General features: G+C 42.8%; 1 protein-coding gene across 2 annotated transcripts in view; it reads left to right on the top strand.

Annotated features, from left to right (window-relative positions):
• Nucleotides 1-15,245, top strand: part of MFN1 (mitofusin 1) — a 36,838-nt gene extending 21,593 nt beyond the window's left edge. For both annotated transcript variants that reach the window (XM_066619608.1, XM_066619609.1), the window contains exons 11-18: nt 1,100-1,226; nt 3,867-3,971; nt 5,808-5,910; nt 8,094-8,323; nt 10,081-10,236; nt 10,611-10,807; nt 11,780-11,914; nt 13,693-15,245. In XM_066619608.1, coding sequence (XP_066475705.1) covers nt 1,100-1,226; nt 3,867-3,971; nt 5,808-5,910; nt 8,094-8,323; nt 10,081-10,236; nt 10,611-10,807; nt 11,780-11,914; nt 13,693-13,762 — 1,123 coding nt within the window. In that variant the 3' untranslated portion in view covers nt 13,763-15,245. The remainder of the gene's footprint in view (nt 1-1,099; nt 1,227-3,866; nt 3,972-5,807; nt 5,911-8,093; nt 8,324-10,080; nt 10,237-10,610; nt 10,808-11,779; nt 11,915-13,692) is intronic.
• Nucleotides 15,246-20,071: the final 4,826 nt, after the last annotated feature.

The raw sequence follows: 20,071 nt of genomic DNA on the forward strand, positions 1-20,071 counted from the left end.
CTATTGTGAAAATCACTGAAATAATGTTATGTGCCTTAAACATGGCAAAGCGGGATGAGAATGCTGTCCATATTTGTAATCACTGATAGATTTGGTTTGTGCCAAAATCATCTTCTGCAGGGAAAAATATGCTTCACAGATGTCGGCTCTGCATCTGACATGCTGTATGAGAAATAACAAAATAGTTTTTATGAACTTTGTTTACACCTACCTAGAGACAAATTAAGGGCCTTTGATTCTGTAGTTGCTATCCCTGTTTGTCATCATCCATTGGTCCACACCCTAAGAAAGCTCTCTATCCATGAGAAGCCAGGTTCTTCTGCAGAAAGACATGACCAGGGACTGGACTAGGAAGCATTTATGTTGTGTCCACCCTAGATCCTTTTGTAAAAAGATTTTATGCATGATCATCCTATGCCAGACCTTTTTTCCAGTCTACAGATAGGCTGCTGTATCCAGCTCAGAGAAGTGGTTTAATCATCTTTCTCTGGCTGTTGGAACTGGATTGAGTTGCTTCCTTTCTGTGGCCAGCCCCAGGGAATACTGAGCCTGCCCCACAGCTACACCCCAATTCTCTTCCCTTCCTGCTCAGTTGAAGATTTTCTGCAACAGCTTTGAGAAACAACCAAGGTTCATTGATACTGCAGGTGTTTGTGGCATCAAACAGTTTTTTACTGCATTACTTAGACTTTAAAAACTAAAGTGAAGTAGAAAGGTAGAACCATGCAGAGAAAGGTAAAGCTTCTGTGCTTTCCATAGTTGTGCAGAAGATGAAGACCTACCATGCAGTAGGCAGAAAAACTGCACCTGCTGAAGTACTGTCTTCTGCATAACTGTACAGGAGAAGCATCTTCTTTTGCATCTGGTCATACCAGGAAAGGTGGTAGTATTTGGTTCTTTTGTAGTGTTAAAGGAATCCTCTGAGGATTTTAAGTGATATGGGTTAAAGTCTGCTTTATGTCCTTGGGTCTGGTTATACTTATATTCTCCTCAACCAAGGTGCTGCCAGCAGCAACATAGTGCTCAGTTTCTTTCTGCCATTGTGTTTCTGCAATTAACTGGAGTTCAGGGGTTGATGGCTGCCTTTCCACTATCTTAGAGTCCATTCTATGGAAGAGCGAGAGGATCAGAAGGACAGGCTGGAGTTTGTTCGAAACCAGCTCAATCTTTTGACAGACGATGTTAAGAAGAAAATCAAAGAAGTGACAGAGGAGGTAGCAAACAAGGTAAGTTGCAAGCATATCTAGGACATTCCAGTCAAGACTCCTGTATCTTTAATTCACAGATCACTACTTCATAAATGCTCAAATCCTGTGTACCCTTCCAAAGCAACAGGTTTTGACATATTTAATGCAAATACTGTACCATCTTAGGGTAGCCCCAATGGACTTTGGAGCTTTAATGTTGTATGCTACTGGAATCACTGCCACGCCTAGTGGAGCTGAAGAGCACTCAATTAAGTTATTATAGATGAGAGTGGTTGAGAATGTGAACTTTGAGCTGGAACTCACTGAGTTATCTTAGGCAGACCAGTGTCTCTCAGGCTTAGCCCCATGTCATATCGGTAATATGACATATGTTACTAACCTACTTTACAGGGTTGTTGTAAGGATGGTGGCTGGCCATACCTAAGAAATTAGCGCATATGTTTTGTGTGCTGAAGATCCCTGGTTAAGTTTGTGGAATCTCTAGTTAACATATCTTGTGTAGTATGGCTGGGAAGGACTTGTGCCCTTGGAGAGCAGCCACTAGTCGGAGTAGACCATATGGGGCTAAACAGATCAGTGGCCTCTGACTGTGCAAGTGTGAGCTTGAGCTCACTCCCAGGGTTTTGAGGTGCTCAGAGTTGTTGGTTCTGAACCCTAGAGCCCTCAAAGATCCCTGTTCGGTAGTACTGCCACCACCCTGTAAGAGCCAGTGCCCCAGTCCAGGGAAACTGAGACCCTCTAGGCTTAACTATATCCCTTGTAGGCACTGAGCACTTCCTTTACTTAAGGTCTCAGTCCTCAAGTTTCTAGTCCACAATGAGGATTTTTGGTAGCTTGCTGAACGGCTAGGCAGGATTCTGAACCTTTGTCCCCAACAGACAATGAACCAACATGGTAAAAAGGATTTTTACTTTATTAAGTACATAGGATTACAAAAAGTTACAAAAGGCAGCAAATGCTAGAGGCATAAAACTTCTAGGAACATATCAGCATAAAATAATAAAGCTAACTGGCTATCTCTATTATTTCCTAACGCTCACCTGGGTCAGCTTCTTTTGTCGTTCCTCAGTTACATATTCATGACAGCGAGGTAGCTTCATATGTTATGGATAGGGGCAGTCCAAAATGGTAATTGAGAAATAACAATGCTATAACAGGAAATTGGGTTCTTTAAGACACAAAATGTGATATTCTGCTGAATCCACAAAATAACCTGAAATTAACCCTTTAAACTGCCTACTAATCCTCTGCTGAACATTTTGAGTGATTACAGGCAGTTTCCAAGCAACAAATTAACACCTTATCTTAGGCTATCTCCACAGCCTCTTTATGGTCCTACTAAGCATGTTTTGTTTTGGGTTTTTTTTTTTTGCATCTTTTTAGATTGTGAGCCCTTTTGGGACAGGCAGCCATTTAGTTATTTGATTTTTCTTTGTAAACCGCTTTGTGAACTTTTAGTTGAAAAGCGGTATATAAATACTGTTAATAATAATAATAATAATAATAATAATAATAATAATAATAATAATTCCTAAACTCCCAAACCTAAGGAGCCTTTTGAAACCTTAAGCTGCAGTGAGCAGAAGCTGAGTTACAGTGCTTCTGTGTTATTCTTAGAAGGTATATAAAGTACAAATTTTTTGATCTGCAGTTTTTTTAAAAAGCAGTTCAATACTATTGCAGTAAGTGGATATGTCAGAGTTTAAACTTGCTGTGTGGTATCTGCCAGCAAGGGAGGAAGGGGCTCTCCTCTGCCGCTGTGCTAAGTAAGGGTGGGTGGGGGGAAGGCTATAGAGGAAAACTGGGGAGTCAGTCCTGAGATTCTTTAAGCCCTGGTTCTGGAGTTTTGTATTTGTTTTGGAAGGTTTTTAAAAGTCCAAATGCTTTTTTGCAGTTTTAGACATGGTTTTTTATTTTTTAGCAGTTCAATGCAATGTTCAATTTATTTGCTTCAAGTTGCTATGGTATTTTTTCCTCTGCAGTTTCAAACCTTTTTTTAAGCAATTCAGTGCAATGTTCAATCTGGCATGCTATATTGTAAAATTGATCACTGTAGCCAGCTGTGTTGAACCTTAAGTTTAAACAAAGTGGCCTGTTTTACGTTTGCATTTATCTTTCTTGTGTCATTATTCTGTGTGTATAGGGATGGTATTTTATGCTTATTAAGCCTGTGACTTTGTCTGCTATCTATATTACAGTGATTAAAACTGATAAAAGTGCTTTAAAATTGATTAAAATGTAATTTTTGAATAAAAACACGTAGCACCACTTTCAGCAATTTTTTTTGGATAACACTAAAATCCCCCCCAATGAAAGTGTTTTAGACTGCTTCTAATCTTATGACAGTGAATACACTGGATAAAAATGTTTTAAAATTGATTAAAATATTGATTTGGAATAAAAACACATAACGCTGCTTTCAGCCCTTTTTTGGATAACACTGCCATCCATGAAAAAATTAAATCATTTTACACTGCCTCTAGTTATGAGTATGTAATTATGAGTATGTAATTTGATCATTTGCAGCATTATTTTAAATCCCGTTTATAATGGGGGCCAAGAAAAATGCCCAAAGCATCAGCATCTTCCAAAGAACATTAGTTTCCCTAATCAACTTTTCATGTTGATCTTGTCTTCTGTACATCCCGTCTTTTCCAGGTGTCTTCTGCCATGATGGATGAAATTTGTCGGCTTTCTGTTCTTGTAGATGAATTTTCCTCTGACTTTCACCCATCCCCACAAGTTTTGAAGTTATATAAAAGTGTAAGTTTTGCCATCTGTGCAAACCTGCTTGTTTGGTTTTCTCAACTTTTTACAATTGATCTCTTCTGTAGTCTTCTATGTTACCTGAGTTTTGTTTAGAACACTTAATTGACATTAATGTCTGTTAATTAAATATAGTATCCAGAATGGGTTGAGATGCCTGAGGGACGTACTTGGCTGTTTTTTCAGGGCTCTGAAAGCTCACATATTTATAAAATGCTACCAGAATTCTGGGATCATAATAAAGCCAATCATCCTGAGTAACTTATTCTTGAAAAGAGCAATTATCAATAAAAATTAAAAGAAGAAAAACAGTCTTTTGTGGAAGTAGAAAGATACCTCGCAGGCACTCCTTAGCATGTGTGCTAAACATCCCATTTTGCCAGGGATGTGCATGTCTGTATGCACCTCTCCATCCGAGAGATACTGAATTTTACCCATGTAACTTATGCAGTACCACTGAAGTTTGTTTATTTATTTACAGTACTTTTACTTTGCCTTTCAACCTGAAATGATCCAAAGATCACATGTGTTTTCTACATGTTAAAAAATGTATATTCCACCCACCTTATAAGGACTCGGAATGGCTTATAATAATGGCTAAAACAGAAAGTACAGGTGCAACCTATTTATCCAGATTTTTTTATCTGCGGATTTGTCTCAATGGGGTGGGGGAACTGAAAGTCACACACACCTTTGCCCTTCGCTGGCTTCTCACTCAGTTTCCAGGCAGCCCAAAACACTGCAAAAAGGCTCCGCCTCGCCCAGGCAGGGAAATAGCCCTGGAGCCATGGAAGAGGTTCCCCTTGCCAAGGAACAGTAACACTCTTGGAGCCCCTGAGCCAGCAAAGAGGCTGAAGAGGGGGGCGGAAAACCTCTGTAGCCAGAACACATGCAGCAAGGTGGAGCGCTCTCTCTCTCTCACACACGCACACATGGGCAGTAGCAACAGAGGGGATTGCTTTACAAAACCCAGGGAATGTTTGCCGAATTCCACCCCCACCCCCCCATGGTGCAGGCTCTCCTGCTCCAGCCAACACAAACAAAATGATCCATAGTTTCCTGGGAGTAAGCCCCATTGACTACAGTGGGGCTTACTTCTGAGTAGGAAGCCATTGGACTGGACTCTTAAAAGCTCAGCATCCCACCTGTGAAAGAAGTGCAGAACGCAGAACGCCTTCGGGAGGCCTTAGAACAGGGGTGCTCACACTTTTTTGGCTCGAGAGCTACTTTGAAACCCAGCAAGGCCTGGAGATCTACCAGAGTTTTTTTTTACAATGTTCGCGCCATCATAACATATAACATTTATGTGTACAATGTATGTTGGTGTACCTTGAGCCCCACTGAGTATAACAGGACTTACTCCTGACTAGACATGCCTAGGATTAGGCTGTGAGGCTGCAATCCTAGCCACACTTACCTGGGAGTAAGCCCCATTGAGTACAATGGGCCTTACTCCCGGCGTTTCCTCCCAGAGGCACCTGAAGGGGGGGTCGGCACTCCGAGATCTACTCATTTTGCCTCGCGATCTACCGGTAGATCGCGATCCACCGATTGAGCACCCCTGCCTTAGTAGGTCACTTTATTTCAGGAGGGCATCCCCCTTAGAAGGTGTTCTGGGAACACAGCTCCTGTTGCCTCCAAAGGATTAGAGGGACCTGAGACCTGCAGATTTCATCATCCATGGGTTTCATTATCTGCAGGTGGTCATGGAACAGAACCCCTGAGAATAACTGTATCCTATATTACACTATTGCTTGGGCCTACTTTGTTGGTTTGGTTTACACAAGCTGGCTAGTTTAGCTCTTACTTTCTGTTTTCTCTGTTAAATGTTAGGAGCTCAACAAGCACATAGAAGACGGTTTGGGAAGAAACCTGGCTGACCGTTGCTCCAGCGAAGTCAACCAATCAATGTATAAGTCACAACAGGAAATGATTGGTAACGTTTATGCTGAGGAATGCCTTGATTCTGTTCCCCTTTTCTCTGTCTTGCATATTAGTTGAAGATATATAGGTCCTATATTTGTTACAGTTCTTTAGAGCTGAAGTTTTCTCAGATGACAGGGCACTCTGTAGATATCCACTTTTGAAGAATCTCAGACATATGCCAAGTTTTGATCACAGTCCTGTATTGCCTAGTTTGGCTGGTAAATAGCCAGTTCATTCATGGTCTGCCTTAACTTTGTTTTTCTCTGTTCTTTGGGTCTGTGGTTCTTTTGGGACCTCCGTCTTTCCATTTTGTCCTCCACAAAAGGCTGCTAAATTTGTTCAGGCTGATCTGGTTCATGCGGATGGTCAGCCTTCTGGGTCATATGGAGGTGATCATGGATGCCTCTGCATTATGAATAAGCATGTGTCTTAATGTAATGGCCTATTGCGAGTTGCCACAACTATGCAGGTCGAGACAGTGGCATGTCTACCCCAACCTGCGAGTTCATAGTGGCATGTCTACCCCAAGTGTGAGTTCATGTCAGTGGCATGTCTACCCTTAGTGCGAGTTCATACATTCAAAGGGTCTTGGATAGACTGAGCCTGTGAGCAAGTAGACGAGTAGAAAACTGTAAACAAGTTTGCTATACAAACCAGCCCCTGGTTTTCTCTCCTGTTTTGGAATCGTATCTGAAATCTGTTCATTGAGACCTGGTGTTACCCATACAGTTCCACTTTACTCCACATTGGTCACATTAGAGTACTGTGTCCTGTTCTGGGCACCTATACTTTAAGAAAGATGCAGTCAGACTGGAACGGGTTCACAGAAGAGCAATGGGGATTATCAGAGAGCTGGAGAACAAACCCTATGAGGAAAAGTCAGGGAACTTGGTATGTTTGTCTGGTGAAGAGAAGGCTAAAAGCTCTCTTCAGATATCTGAAAGGCTGCCAACTGGGCGAAGGAACAATTTTGTTCTCAGCTGATAGTAGAACTAGATCTACTAGAACTAGATGGGTACAAACTTCAAGAGAAGAAATTCTGGCTGGACATCAGAAAGAAATTCTTGGTGACCAGGGCAGTTTGACAGGCAGGGAGGTGGTGGATTCTCCCTCACTGGAGATCTTCAAGCAGAGGCTCAACAGGACCTGCTGGAGATGCTCTAGGAGGATTTCCTGCTGCAGGCAGGGGGTTGGACTAGATGATCTTGTAGGTGCCTTTCGGTTCTATGGTTTTGTGATAAATAGCTACATTACTGGCCTGGAATTTTGCTCTCCAGACAGGCACCCAGCCTAAGTACACACATTCAGAGGTGTATCTCCTGCACTTCAATTAAACAGAATTAACCGAAATAGAATATTGACTATTGAACACATGTCAGATGTCTGGGACTTCTGCCATGTATGCACACAGTGGTTCAGATAGTGGCCTCTGTGCAAAATATACAGAAATCATATTCCATGTGAGTGGGGAATTTAGGAGCAAGGAGTCGGGTTGAGATCACCAGGTGTTGGTTTAGGTTTTCTCTGCCACGTCATCCCTGAAGCCCCTGTGTGTGTTGCTTCCACAGAACAGCTTTCCTTTCTGTGTAAAGGGGTATGCACACAGGCACAGTTCAGACTTAACATTTAAACTATAGTTTAGTTTAATGAATTCAACTGGAAGCTTTAGTGTTCCCTCCCCTTTCTTGTGCACATCAGAGGAAAAAATGAAAACTTCCAGTTTAATGAACATGCCACAGTTCTGCATTGTGTATGACCTTGGGGAACACCAGTATAACCAGCCAGCATTAGATCAAGCCTTGGTTTTAAATCCTCTTGTACTAATTATGCAGTTCCCCCTAGTCTGTATGTAATGCATAAGAACAAATTGTGTTAAAGTGAAAACTTTCATTCTCCTTCACGCTCATGTTCAGGTGGGAAGCCTGAGTCCGTGACTGCCTTAAGCTCATGTAGCACTAAGCTATGGTTTAGCATTGCATCTCAGTTGGGTTTCGGATTGGATTGTTTTCAGAAAATCACTGCAGTTTACCACAGGAACTGATTTGGCTTTAAAATGTGTATACGGGTAGGTGTATATATGCTTATTTTATGCCATTTAACAACTGTACCTGGAATGATCTTGTGCTGAATACCATGAGCAACTAGGGTTTTTGAAATCAGTTTAATCTTGCTTCATCCACTTTTCTTTTGTAGAAAACCTGAAGCCATTGCTGCCTTCTGATTTTCAGAATAAACTTCACTTGCTAACTTCATGCAGGAAGTTCGACCTCAGCTATGATTTGAACTGTCACAGCCTGTGCTCAGATTTCCAAGAGGACATCACATTTCGATTCTCCATGGGCTGGACAGTCCTTGTCAATCGGTTTTTGGGTCCTAAAAATGCTCACAGGCTTCTTCTAGGCATGACAGAGCCAACTCTTGCTGTAAGTGCCTTAGCAGCATTTTCTAGAGCAGTGGTTCCCAATGTTTAGGATGAGGGGGGAAAATGGAATTACCATGAACTACATGCAGTCCCCACCCCCACCCCCTGCACACACAAAAATACAATTAAATTTGGTAGTCCGTGGGAGAGTCCTCAGCAAGATGCCAGCTGCAGCTGCAGGCAGTTCATTTTCCACCCTCTCTGGCAGTCTGTGGGGGAGTCCGGACTACCCTCTCTGGTAGTCCATCTCCTGAGTAAGCGCTGCCCAACAGACTACTGGAGAGGGCAGAGAAGGGACATCCACAGCTGGCACTCAAGTGGTGGCAGTGGCTGCTCCATTCTGTGCCCTCTGGTGGTTTGTGGGGGAGCACTTGCTCAGTGAGACACTGGAGGTGTTTGAAAGCTGTCTTTTTCTGAGACCTTGTAGACCTCAGGGTCTCTCAGACCATCGGTTGGGAACCACTGTTCTGCTGGCTTAAGCTTTTGTTGCTGTTTATAGTGAGAGATCCTGATCCTCCACATACAGGTAGCATCTCCAGTGTGAACAAGGAACTTATTTTTGCACAGGGGTTTTCTTTGCAGCTTTCCCTTGGGACAGCTCTATACCTGTGGCTGATTTGTATGTATTCACGGCTGTCTTCAAAACTAAAGTGACAGGGAATCTTATATACATAAGTTATTTATTTATATAGCTCAATCAATGTGTTTGACACTTCACAGTAGAACATGTGCATGTGCTTTGGATAAGTTGCAGGAAGGTAGAGGGATTAGGGCATAATGTCAAAGACTTCACAGAGAAGGTGGGTTTTGGGAGAGATTTGAAGGAGCTAAGAGGGACAGGAATCCCACAGGTGATCAGAGGAAGAGTTCCAGATGGAAGCGTCAGCAAGGGGGGATGGGCAGTGCCCTTGGAGGAAGCCGGATACTTTCAGCACTCTGAGGAGCAAAGAACGCAAGCACTAGCTGGATATGAGAGCAGAGAAGAAGGGGCCAGATCATGGAGGGCTTTGGAGATGAGAACCAGAAACTTGTCTAGATAGAGGCATGGACAGGAAGCCAGTGCATGGATTTGAGGAGGGGCATAACATGATCAGAGTAATGAGAGATAAATTATTTTGCTGGTAGAATCCTGGATGGGAATAGCCAAGCCAACAGAAGACCAGAGAGGAGAAGGTTGCATTCTGATCTGATGGGGTGGGATGAGCTACAAGTTGATTAAATAGCAGAATAAAGTATTCAAAATAAGAGGGATTCTTCAAAGTTAATTTTGTATGCAAGTTGCTTAATTCAACTTTTCTTGATGAATTTGGGCAGTCTGGATACAGAAATAACATAAAGAATATTTCTATACTGCTTTTCAACAAACTGCAGTAGTTCACAACATGGTTTACATAGAAATGAATCATTAAATGGTTTCTTATCTGCAAAGGGCTCACACTCTAAAAACAAACAAGAGACACCAGCAACAATCGCTGGAAAAGACGCCATGCCAGGGGGAATACGTACAGTTGCTCTCCCCCTGATAAATATAAGAGGACACCACTTGAAAAGGTGCCTCTGTCCAATTAGCAGGGGTGAGTATTAGGAATCTTTCAAAAAGAAAGACCCTATTTGAGTACAGCCCCTCCCTGTAATAGTCTTATGCATCTGATTTCCCCTGTTGAGTGTTAGTACACCTACCACAAAATTCTGACTTAGAGTTAAGATTTCTCCCCTGTGGTCTCCAATTGCTTCAGGGCTTGCATTCTTCTCTTCTAGATCCCCAGGTCTCTAGCCTCAACTCCATGCACCACTACTGCTCCTGCCTTGACCCCAGAGAATGCATCGCAGGATGAACTCATGGTCTCTTTAGTAACAAATCTAGCATCACTAACATCCCGGACCTCCATGACTGTTCTTGTTGTTGGAGGAGTGGTGAGTACCAACTCCTTGGAACACATTCGGTAGTTGTCATATGATATAAGAGTCCCCCTATTTATATATTATAGCTTAATACTGGGAGCTTATACTACCGAGACGCAGTGTACTCTCTGAGGTTGTATAAAATCTCTGTGAAGTTTTAAATCTACGTTTTTATGGTTTTAACACATTAGTGTGTTTTATTTAGGAAGTACCTCAATAATAAAATGGAAAACCTGTGCTTTAATATGGCCTTTGTCTTGCTGATTTTTAAATGACCCATTTAAATTTGTCTTCATTTTAACTTGGTCCAAGATGTCATAACAAAATGCTCCTGGCTAGCAAATGCTTCCATTCTTGTGTCTGAGTGACGCAATTCTCATTCCCAGGTCTGGAGAACAGTTGGCTGGAAGGTCATCTCCCTGACTGTGAGTATGTATGGGTTGCTGTATCTCTATGAGAGGCTCATGTGGACAACCAAAGCAAAAGAGCGAGCCTTCAAGCAGCAGTTTGTCAACTACACTACAGAAAAACTACAGATGATTGTCAGCTTTACGAGTGCCAATTGCAGTCATCAGGTGCAACAGTAAGTTTGTCTTTCACTGCTCTAGCCCAGTGTTTCTCAACCAGAGGTACGGGTCCCACCACCAGTGGTACTTAAGATGGTGTCTGGCACTTTTAGAACCCCTGGGCACTGCCTCCTGGCAGACTGACAAGGAATGTGACACAACAAACTGCAGGAGGAAACTTGGCTCAGCAGGCAGAGCTCCAAAGCATGCTTTTTCATGCTTGAAAAAGCCCTCCCATTCACTCTGAGCCTCTTAACTGGTGTTTGTCACATCATATCCGGTCTCCCAGCACAGAAGTAACTGGAGATGTCATCACCAGTTACTTCTGGTTGTATTTCGAATACACAAACCATATGAAGTAGTATGGTGGAGGACAAGTGTTGAGAAACACTGCTCTAGCCAGTGCCCTGAGGAAAGATGGAGTGTTCCTTTTATGGAGTGTCCCACCTCAACCTTTGAGCTATGGCCGTAAATCTGTGCCACATTACTGAAAGATGGCTCTGGGCATTGACACATGTTTCCATTTTGAATACTGAGGACCATGGATGATGTAGAGGTTTGGGAATTAGACCTGGAAGACCCAGGTTCAAATTCCCGCTCAGCCATGAAGCTTCCTGAGTGACCTTGGTCCAGTCACTATCTCTTAACCTCACCTACCTCATAGGGTTGTTGTGAAGAAAAAAGGAGGGAGGGAACCATGTACACGGCCCTGAGCTCCTTGAAGGAAGGGTGGTACGTGAAGACTAACGAGCCCCAAACACTGTAGCCTTTTCTCATTAGTGGGCTGGGGCACCTCCCTTAACATTTTGGTCACTCTTTTCAGTTCCAGTAGTTATTGAGATGTGGTTACCAGAACTGGACCCAATACTCCAGAAGTGGCCTTACTACATCTGCAGGCACTAGGAGATTGAAGGGGGGTCCTTCTTGTTGCAGCTGCTCAGTTGGACAGTGGAACAAACTGATCTGGATTTTATACCTTTCTGTTTTAGGGAAATGGCCACAACTTTTGCTCGTCTGTGCCAACAAGTTGATATCACTGAAAGAAGCCTGGAGGGAGAGATTGCAAGATTGTCCAAAGAAATTGATCAGTTAGAAAAGATCCAGAGCAATTCCAAGCAACTCCGGTAAGCAGCTACCGAGAAAGCCACTTCTGCTCATCTACAGGCACTAGGAGATCAAGACCCAGCAGCAACCAGCTCAAACAGCTAGTTCAGAACTGTCCTAGCACCTAGGGGGAGCCATGTGACTCTGGCATAACCTCAGTCGTACTGACCCAGAAGTAATTGGCAGTGATGTCACTGTCAATTACTTCCATGTTCTGACCTGCCAAAGTCATTTGGCAGACAAAAGCCACAGAGGTGATGGTGTGTGGCAGGGCTTTTTAATCTCCCTGCTGCACTGTTCTGGTTTTTCCATTGGGGAAGGAAATGCTGGAAAGGCGCAGCAGGGAGATAAGCCCCTGAAGTGGAAGAAGGCAGTACGGGGGTTGCAACGGGGCTTTCGGGGGCCACCAAAGGACCTCATGGGCTGCATATTGAGACACCATGAGCTAGTTCATGCTTGTTGCACCAACAAGTGCTTTTGGGCATCATGAAATCATGGTTGTGTGCTGAGTCACCACTTCCTCTAGTCTTTTGATTAAGAGTTCCTTTTCACATGACACAGTACAAAATGTGTCTTCCTGCCTGAATATATGGGAGGGAGCTCATGTGCCTGTGTGATGCATACATCTGCACAAGCATGTTTGACAAGTCCACATCCTTATACATACGCTTGTTGGGTATCTAGCCCTGTCTGCTTGCCTTTCTTTCGATAAGGCATTGAGAACTAGAGGGATTTGGCTGCTGACAAGAGATGGTTTTTTATACATAACAAGAACAGCATTTTGGTAGTAGCTGCTTGAACCATCATCTACTGTGTAACATACCATGGCCTTAGTGTTAATGCCTGTAAAATCTTGACATTTCCTTTGTTTCTCCTTTTTTAGATTGTAAGTATCTGTTTTTTTGCTTATTAGTCTTACGAGGTACCATGTGTGTACTGCTGTGTCTAATTATAGTGGTCAGTTTTTTGTACATTATTGTGTGTACACGCGCATTTAAAATGCATGCAAGGCAGCCATACATCTCTTTAGATCAGTGGTTCTCACGTATTTAGCACCGTATTTATGCTTAATAAATCTAAGTAGTGACAACCTTAATTAGGGCGCAATCCTAACCCCTTATGTCAGTGCTTTCCAGCACTAACATAATGCAGCTCCGAGGTAAGGGAACAAACATTCCCTTACTTTGAGGAGGCTTCTGTGAGTGACACCCAACTGCAAGATGCAGCACATGTCCCATTGGCACTGCTATGCCAGTGCTGGAAAGCACTGACTTAAGGGGTTAGGATTGTGCCCTGTACTATTCTTCTGTTGCATTTAAATTGGGTTGCATCCAAACGAGTGCTCGCACAACACATCTTCCACAACCCCCCCCCCAGCCCTCCAAACAGCCTGAGTTGAGTGAAGGAGATTAAAAGGCACTTCCATCCAGCTGGCAGGGATTTCCCACCTCCACATCCCACACCATTTCCAAAGGTTGCCTCTGAAGCAGCTTTTTGGAGTAACGGGGCTCAGAGCAGGGGAGAAGATCCCTTGTGTCTGCACTTATCTGCATGAGCAGTTTGGGTACAACCCTTTTTATTTTGTGTTGTGTGAACTGCTCTGGGTGGAAGAAATAAGGAACAACTGCCATCCTGTATCAGGATTTCTTTGGTAGCCTCTGTGTGAAGAGTATTACACTTAGGTGGGTCCCCACATGTCCTGCTTACTGTTGAGCAGGTGTCAGTACTATTGTTTTTTTCTATTGCTAGGGTCCTGCATAGATTTATGAAGGTATCCAACTTTTTCTTTGTTTTGTAGGAAAAAAGCTGTTCACCTTGAAAATGAATTTGACTGTTTCACAAAGGATTTTCTCCAGAAGAAAAAATGAAGAAAACAAGCACTGTGTGTTCTGGTGTTCTTGCTTGAAGTTCTAGCTAGTATTGGCAAGATGATACAAATGATTTTTCATACCCTCACATCACATGAATTTTTGAAGTCCCTTTTATTCGACTTGCCCGGTGCTACCTGGCTCCTTTTGATGCTTAGATAATGAACTGTGCCTGAGAGCTGTGGGAGCAAAGCAGTATTACCATCCATTTAGCCGTTTTGCAACTTTTGTAAAAGTGAGAGACATTTATATTTACTGCATAATATAAAATTATTTGGGGCTGTAAAAAGAATAAATTAGCAAACTATAATTTTGTATTAGTGTTTGCCCCAAATGACAGCCTCCTTTCTGGCATCCAGAAAGGGAATTGAAAGAGTATGTCTGTCCTGGTCCTGTGTATGAGTTATGTGTTTGCTGGAATTCTCTGGTGGGAATGCTGGGTTTTTTTAAGGGCCACTGTTACAGATAAGAATGGTGTGGTGAAGTATATACTTCAAGAAGGTATAAGTAGTATAGCATGGTGACAATTTTTAAAATTTGTGACTGCTGCAACATCAATTTGGCCGGGTATAAGGTGCAACTGTGGGTTTCTAATACTACTTGAAAGATGATGGTATGTAAGTTTAATGTCCTCACAAATAGACCTCCCTTATTGGGTAGCAAGCACCCTTCTTTGTCCAGAATTTGGCAGTGGTCAATGGCTGCTTTTTGAAAAGTACCTTTGGCGGGTTCTTGAATGATAGCAGAGCATAGGACCTATCCTTTTCCCAAACAGTGGTTGAATCTTGAAAGCTGAACTGTCCTAAGTGTGTGGGAAGCTGGAATAAAAGTACTGTAAAACATATGGCATTATGTTCTAAATGAGTAGCCCTCTTTCTAAGTCTAAATGTGGTATTTAATTTCAGGCATGCAGTCTAACATTCTGTAAACACCCAGAAATATATAAAAAGACCTCCTAATTGGGGGGGGGATGCACAATTGGCTCATCTCCCTCCGGCTCTTTTCTTACATCTGAAACTGCCTCTAGGTTACAATCCTGAGCTAGTCCTGACTTTGACTGACCCTCATAGGCTAACCCTCTAACAGTTAAGGAGACTGCTGAACAGCCTTTGCTTTTTCAGTCTTCCACTATGGTGAACATAAACAGTGACCATAATGGTCAATATAATCAAGGGAGTCTTTCAACCTTTGACATCTTCCTATGACCATCTTTAGATGAAACTCTACAAAATAAATTGTAGGCGTTTCACTCACACTCTGGTATGGTGCAAGTAACACCTCAAGACAGTACGTTCTAATCTACGAATACTTTTTTATGAATATTTTTGAGGGTGTGCATCATTCATACAAATGTTTTAAGGGACAGATGACTTGAAAATATGCATGTTTTCAACACTGAAATAGATGTGAGAGCTTTTCCTGTAGTGATATTTGATAACGAGATCACTTCTCACCAAGGGCTAATAAAATTATTGCTGGATTGCAGGAGTTTTTTTTATTTGGCAACAAATGAGATTGAATAATTTTAAGTGCACTGGAGTAGCTCTATTAGAGTTAGTGTTTAATGTGGCTCTTCCACCCTTATTCTGAAAGGGGGAAATTCATTATTGCAGCCAGCAAAATTTTAACTTTATGACGCACTGTTCAGAAATTAGATGAACTGGTAGTGATTATGTTTTCCAAAACCATTTGAGATTTTGTACAAATGTTTGGTGGCTATAGCTATGGTTTTTGTAGACACTTAAAATTGGCAAACCCCATACCAGCACCTTTTTATAGAAGCTATAACACAACACTTCATTCATTAGTCAGCTGTTTAGTTGATCTGTATATAGCTCTAGTTTTTCAGTACGAATGGTCATGCTGAAGCAGGGCTGTCATATAGTGGGCAGAATAGCATTCATGGTGTCTGCTGAGGGCCAGAAGTGACATCCATTAAGCAGATGATAGCCAGAAATAAGCATTTTGTTCTCACATAAACTCGTTAGCTGCAAATGAGAGAAGAGAAAATGTGCAAATCTTGTTCATAATTTCAAGATAAGAATTCACCTATAACAAGGGCTGGAAAAACTTAAAAATCAAAACTTTAGATATAGGCTGATGGGTTCTGAGCTGTCTGTGACAGATCAGGAGAGAGATCTTGGGGTGGTGGTGGACAGGTCGATGAAAGTGTCGACCCAATGTGCGGCGGCAGTGAAGAAGGCCAATTCTATGCTTGGGATCATTAGGAAGGGTATTGAGAACAAAACGGCTAATATTATAATGCCGTTGTACAAATCGATGGTAAGGCCACACCTGGAGTATTGTGTCCAGTTCTGGTCGCCGCATCTCAAAAAAGACATAGTGGAAATGGAAAAGGTGCAAAAGAGAGCGACTAAGCTGATTACGGGGCTGGGGCACCTTCCTTATGAGGAAAGGCTACGGCGTTTGGGCCTCTTCAGCCTAGAAAAGAGACGCTTGAGGGGGGACATGATTGAGACATACAAAATTATGCAGGGGATGGACAGAGTGGATAGGGAGATGCTCTTTACACTCTCACATAATACCAGAACCAGGGGACATCCACTAAAATTGAGTGTTGGGCGGGTTAGGACAGACAAAAGAAAATATTTCTTTACTCAGCGCGTGGTCGGTCTGTGGAACTCCTTGCCACAGGATGTGGTGCTGGCGTCTAGCCTAGACGCCTTTAAAAGGGGATTGGACGAGTTTCTGGAGGAAAAATCCATTATGGGGTACAAGCCATGATGTGTATGCGCAACCTCCTGATTTTAGGAATGGGTTAAGTCAGAATGCCAGATGTAGGGGAGAGCACCAGGACGAGGTCTCTTGTTATCTGGTGTGCTCCCTGGGGCATTTGGTGGGCCGCTGTGAGATACAGGAAGCTGGACTAGATGGGCCTATGGCCTGATCCAGTGGGGCTGTTCTTATGTTCTTATGAAAAACTGCTTCCAGGAACCACATCTGGCCCACAGGCATTATGTTTGACAGTCCTGATTGCAACTCTTAAGTAAATCTAGATCTTAATAAATAAGTAGGTTATTTATTATTAACTATATACTGCTTTTCAACTAAAAGTTCACAAAGCGGTTTACAGAGAAAAATCAAATAACTAAATGGCTGCATGGTTATCATGCATTCATTCTAGTTCCGCAGTATACTGCACATGCAGAAACAAGACACAGTTGGTGCATTTATCCTTTTAGGCAAAAGGGAATGGATAGGAGCAGCCAAGAAAAAGCTTGTCATGTCCAAAGCCAAGGGAGATTTAACAGGCCTATGTTCTAGCATAAATCTGTGGTTGTATAGCTCCTGCAGATACAGTGAACTGCCTGGCTCAAGTCTTTAGGGTTTGGTATGTGGAGTCCCAGATTGGCAATCTTTCCATGTAATGCTATTTTAAATGCAAAATCATCTTTCTTACAGATTAAAACTGGTTAAATGCAGAAGTAGACACTTAAAAGAAATTAAATGGTTTTCAGAGGAGTGATGTTTAGACTAACAGCTATGTTGAGGCAGCAAATACAGTAATGGAGACTGCAGGACAGTTATTTAGGATGGTACCATCTTAAGTTGACAGAATCATCTGGGGAGCCAACACTTTTGAAATGAAATATTCTCAGAGGACATCTGATCAAGTTTATTTCTTACATTTGCTGTACAGATACACATTAGTTAAGGCTTCTGATGGTCTTGTAGTGAGATACCCAAATGAATACAATTCAGTAAGAAATGAAATGGACAGAGATACTGGTCAGTGCATGTCACATGGGAGAATAAAGCCACAGAAGTTGCTAGCAGTTTTACACATGTTCTATTCTCCAGAACAGCTTCCACATGTTAGCCCATGCAAGCTTAAAGGGCCACACTTAGCTCTGAGCAGTAAAATATGTAGCCTAAAAAAATGTGCTGTCATCTAGTATAAAAGAACTGCAACAGGAAAATACATCCTGGGATGTTCCATAAAAAGCTACTTTTCTGAAGAGGGGAGTAGCAGGAGAAGAATAAGCTATCAGTCAGAAAACGCCTAGTTAAAAGCAGTTTATTGGTTACAATGTCAAGTCAGGGCAACATCTTTCACAGAGCCACTGTACAAATACAAAGATTCATCATGAGGGGAAAGACTATACACAGTTCATAGCAAGTGATTTTTGTTCCACAGGGAAGTCTATACAACAGCACTGTTGGAGAACAAATGGCACAAGTCCCTGGGTTCTTTGTTTTTCATTAGGTGAAATAAGAATGTAAGACTTTCTGAATACACAATCCAAAAAAAGGCAGCACAGAATCACTTGGTACCTGGAAACTTGGAAGGTTCTCCTTGGAAGAAGCTGGCAACGAGTGACGGTAACGTGTGCATTATGCGCACATGCACTCCAGATGCAAGAGGCTGGAACAAGGTGTTAGGAAAAGCAAAAAAGAAGGAGCATCCATTTCTGTAGAGAACCAAGATGTAGCTTCTTCAGGTGGTGATGCAGGACATACATTCAGATACGTCGCAGCAAGAAGGAGCCATAGAGCACCATTTGGTTTTTAAAAACAAACGGCTTGAAATATCAAAGATGCCCATATTAGCCAAAACCCTAACATTGTGTGGCACTAGGAAGTCAGGCACATTTAAAGATCTTATTTAAATGGCATTAGTAACACTGTTCACATACTCATCATACCATTTCATTTTTAACAGTCTTGCAAGTGTTTTACACAAATCAATAATCTTTAAAAAAGGAAAAAGACCGGTCTGCAGTGCCTCAAATGTGGAAGAAGTCATTTGGGCAGCATGCATGCCAGATTAAGGTAGGAGGGGTATACACAGATCCTCTGCTTCCAAGGTCAGAAACTGCCATCTGGCATTTCTTACCACGGTCAGGATCCAACAAGCCCTAGGCATGCACTTAAAGTGCTTTGGCACATACATGGAGGAGGAGTAGGCAAGCTGCTCTTTGGGCTGCAATGAATGCTGCTCAAGAACCCCTGCCACAACCTTCAGGAGCACCTTTCTCAAGAGGGGCTGCAGTGGTGATGGGGGGACAGGATGCAAATACAAAAAAGCTCCAGTGCATGTCCAGAGTTCTGGATCCTACTCACATGGGAAATGGATCTATATATTCCAACCACCACCACAAATAAGTAATGGTATAGCCACAGTTAAGAATCCAAGAAAAGCCCTGACAGATAAGGCCAATGGCCCATCTAGTTCAGCATCCTGTTTTCCACAATTGTCCACCAGCTGCCTCTGGGAAGTCTGTAAGGAAGAAAGAAAGGGATGCTTTTCTATTGCCATTGCACCCCTGCAACTGGTCTTCAGAAGAACAATGATGCGGAATCTGGAGGGTAGTACACAGCCACCACGTAGCCATTGCCAGGAGCTTGTCCTCCATGAATGTGTTCAATCCCTTTTTAAAGCCATTCAAGTCAGTGGCCATCACCACATCTTGTGGCAATGAATTCCAGACTAATTTTGTGCTGTGTGAAGTATCATCTCCTGCCAATCAGGTTCACTGGATGAACTCTGATTCTAGTATTGTGAAAGAGGTAGAAACCCCCCCCCCCCCCGCTTCCATACCATGCATAATTTTATAAGTCTCAACTGCATCTTTCCTTAAGTGCCTTCCCTCTGCAAGTGAAAGAGCCTCAAACATTGTAACCTTTTCTCATGAGGAAGATGCTCCAGCCATCTAATCATTATGGCTGCCCTCTTCTGCACCTTTTCCAGCTCTACAATTTTCTCGGGGTGTGGCAGCCAGAACTGGACACAGCATTCCAAATGCAGTCACATTACAGATTTGAACAACATAGGGCAGTGCCTCCTAAACTTCTACAAAGGAGTAAGTGTAGGGGAGAAGGCAGCAATTTGATCCACAGGTTTGCACTGCTGCCGGGGATGGGAGGGCGTTTTGTTACTAACCTGCAGCCAGTGCTGCAGTCCTGGAAGATCCGGGAAGCCCTCCACAGGGCTCCCCTTGCCTGCAAATGTCAAAAGGAAAAGAAAAAGAAAAACCGGGTACTGCTGTTTCTATGTGAAAACCGTAAGTACCCGTTTAAAGACTTCTGCAGGCATCAAGAGCCCTGCAGAAGGCTCCCCAGACCCCTCCCCCCAAACTGCAGCACAAGCTACAGGTAAGTAAAAACAAAAACACACCCTCCCATCCCCAGCAGCACACAAGCCTGGGGATTATGTTGCTCTTCCCCCTCCCCGCCTCTTAAAGGGGTAGGGACAAGTGCTTCCCTGGCTGGTGAGTCATGACCCACCAGTTTGGGAACCACTGATATAGGGCATTATAATATCAGCCTGTCTTGGCTTATCATGTG

Source organism: Tiliqua scincoides, chromosome 3, assembly GCF_035046505.1.
Source record: "Tiliqua scincoides isolate rTilSci1 chromosome 3, rTilSci1.hap2, whole genome shotgun sequence".
Lineage (NCBI taxonomy): Eukaryota > Metazoa > Chordata > Lepidosauria > Squamata > Scincidae > Tiliqua > Tiliqua scincoides.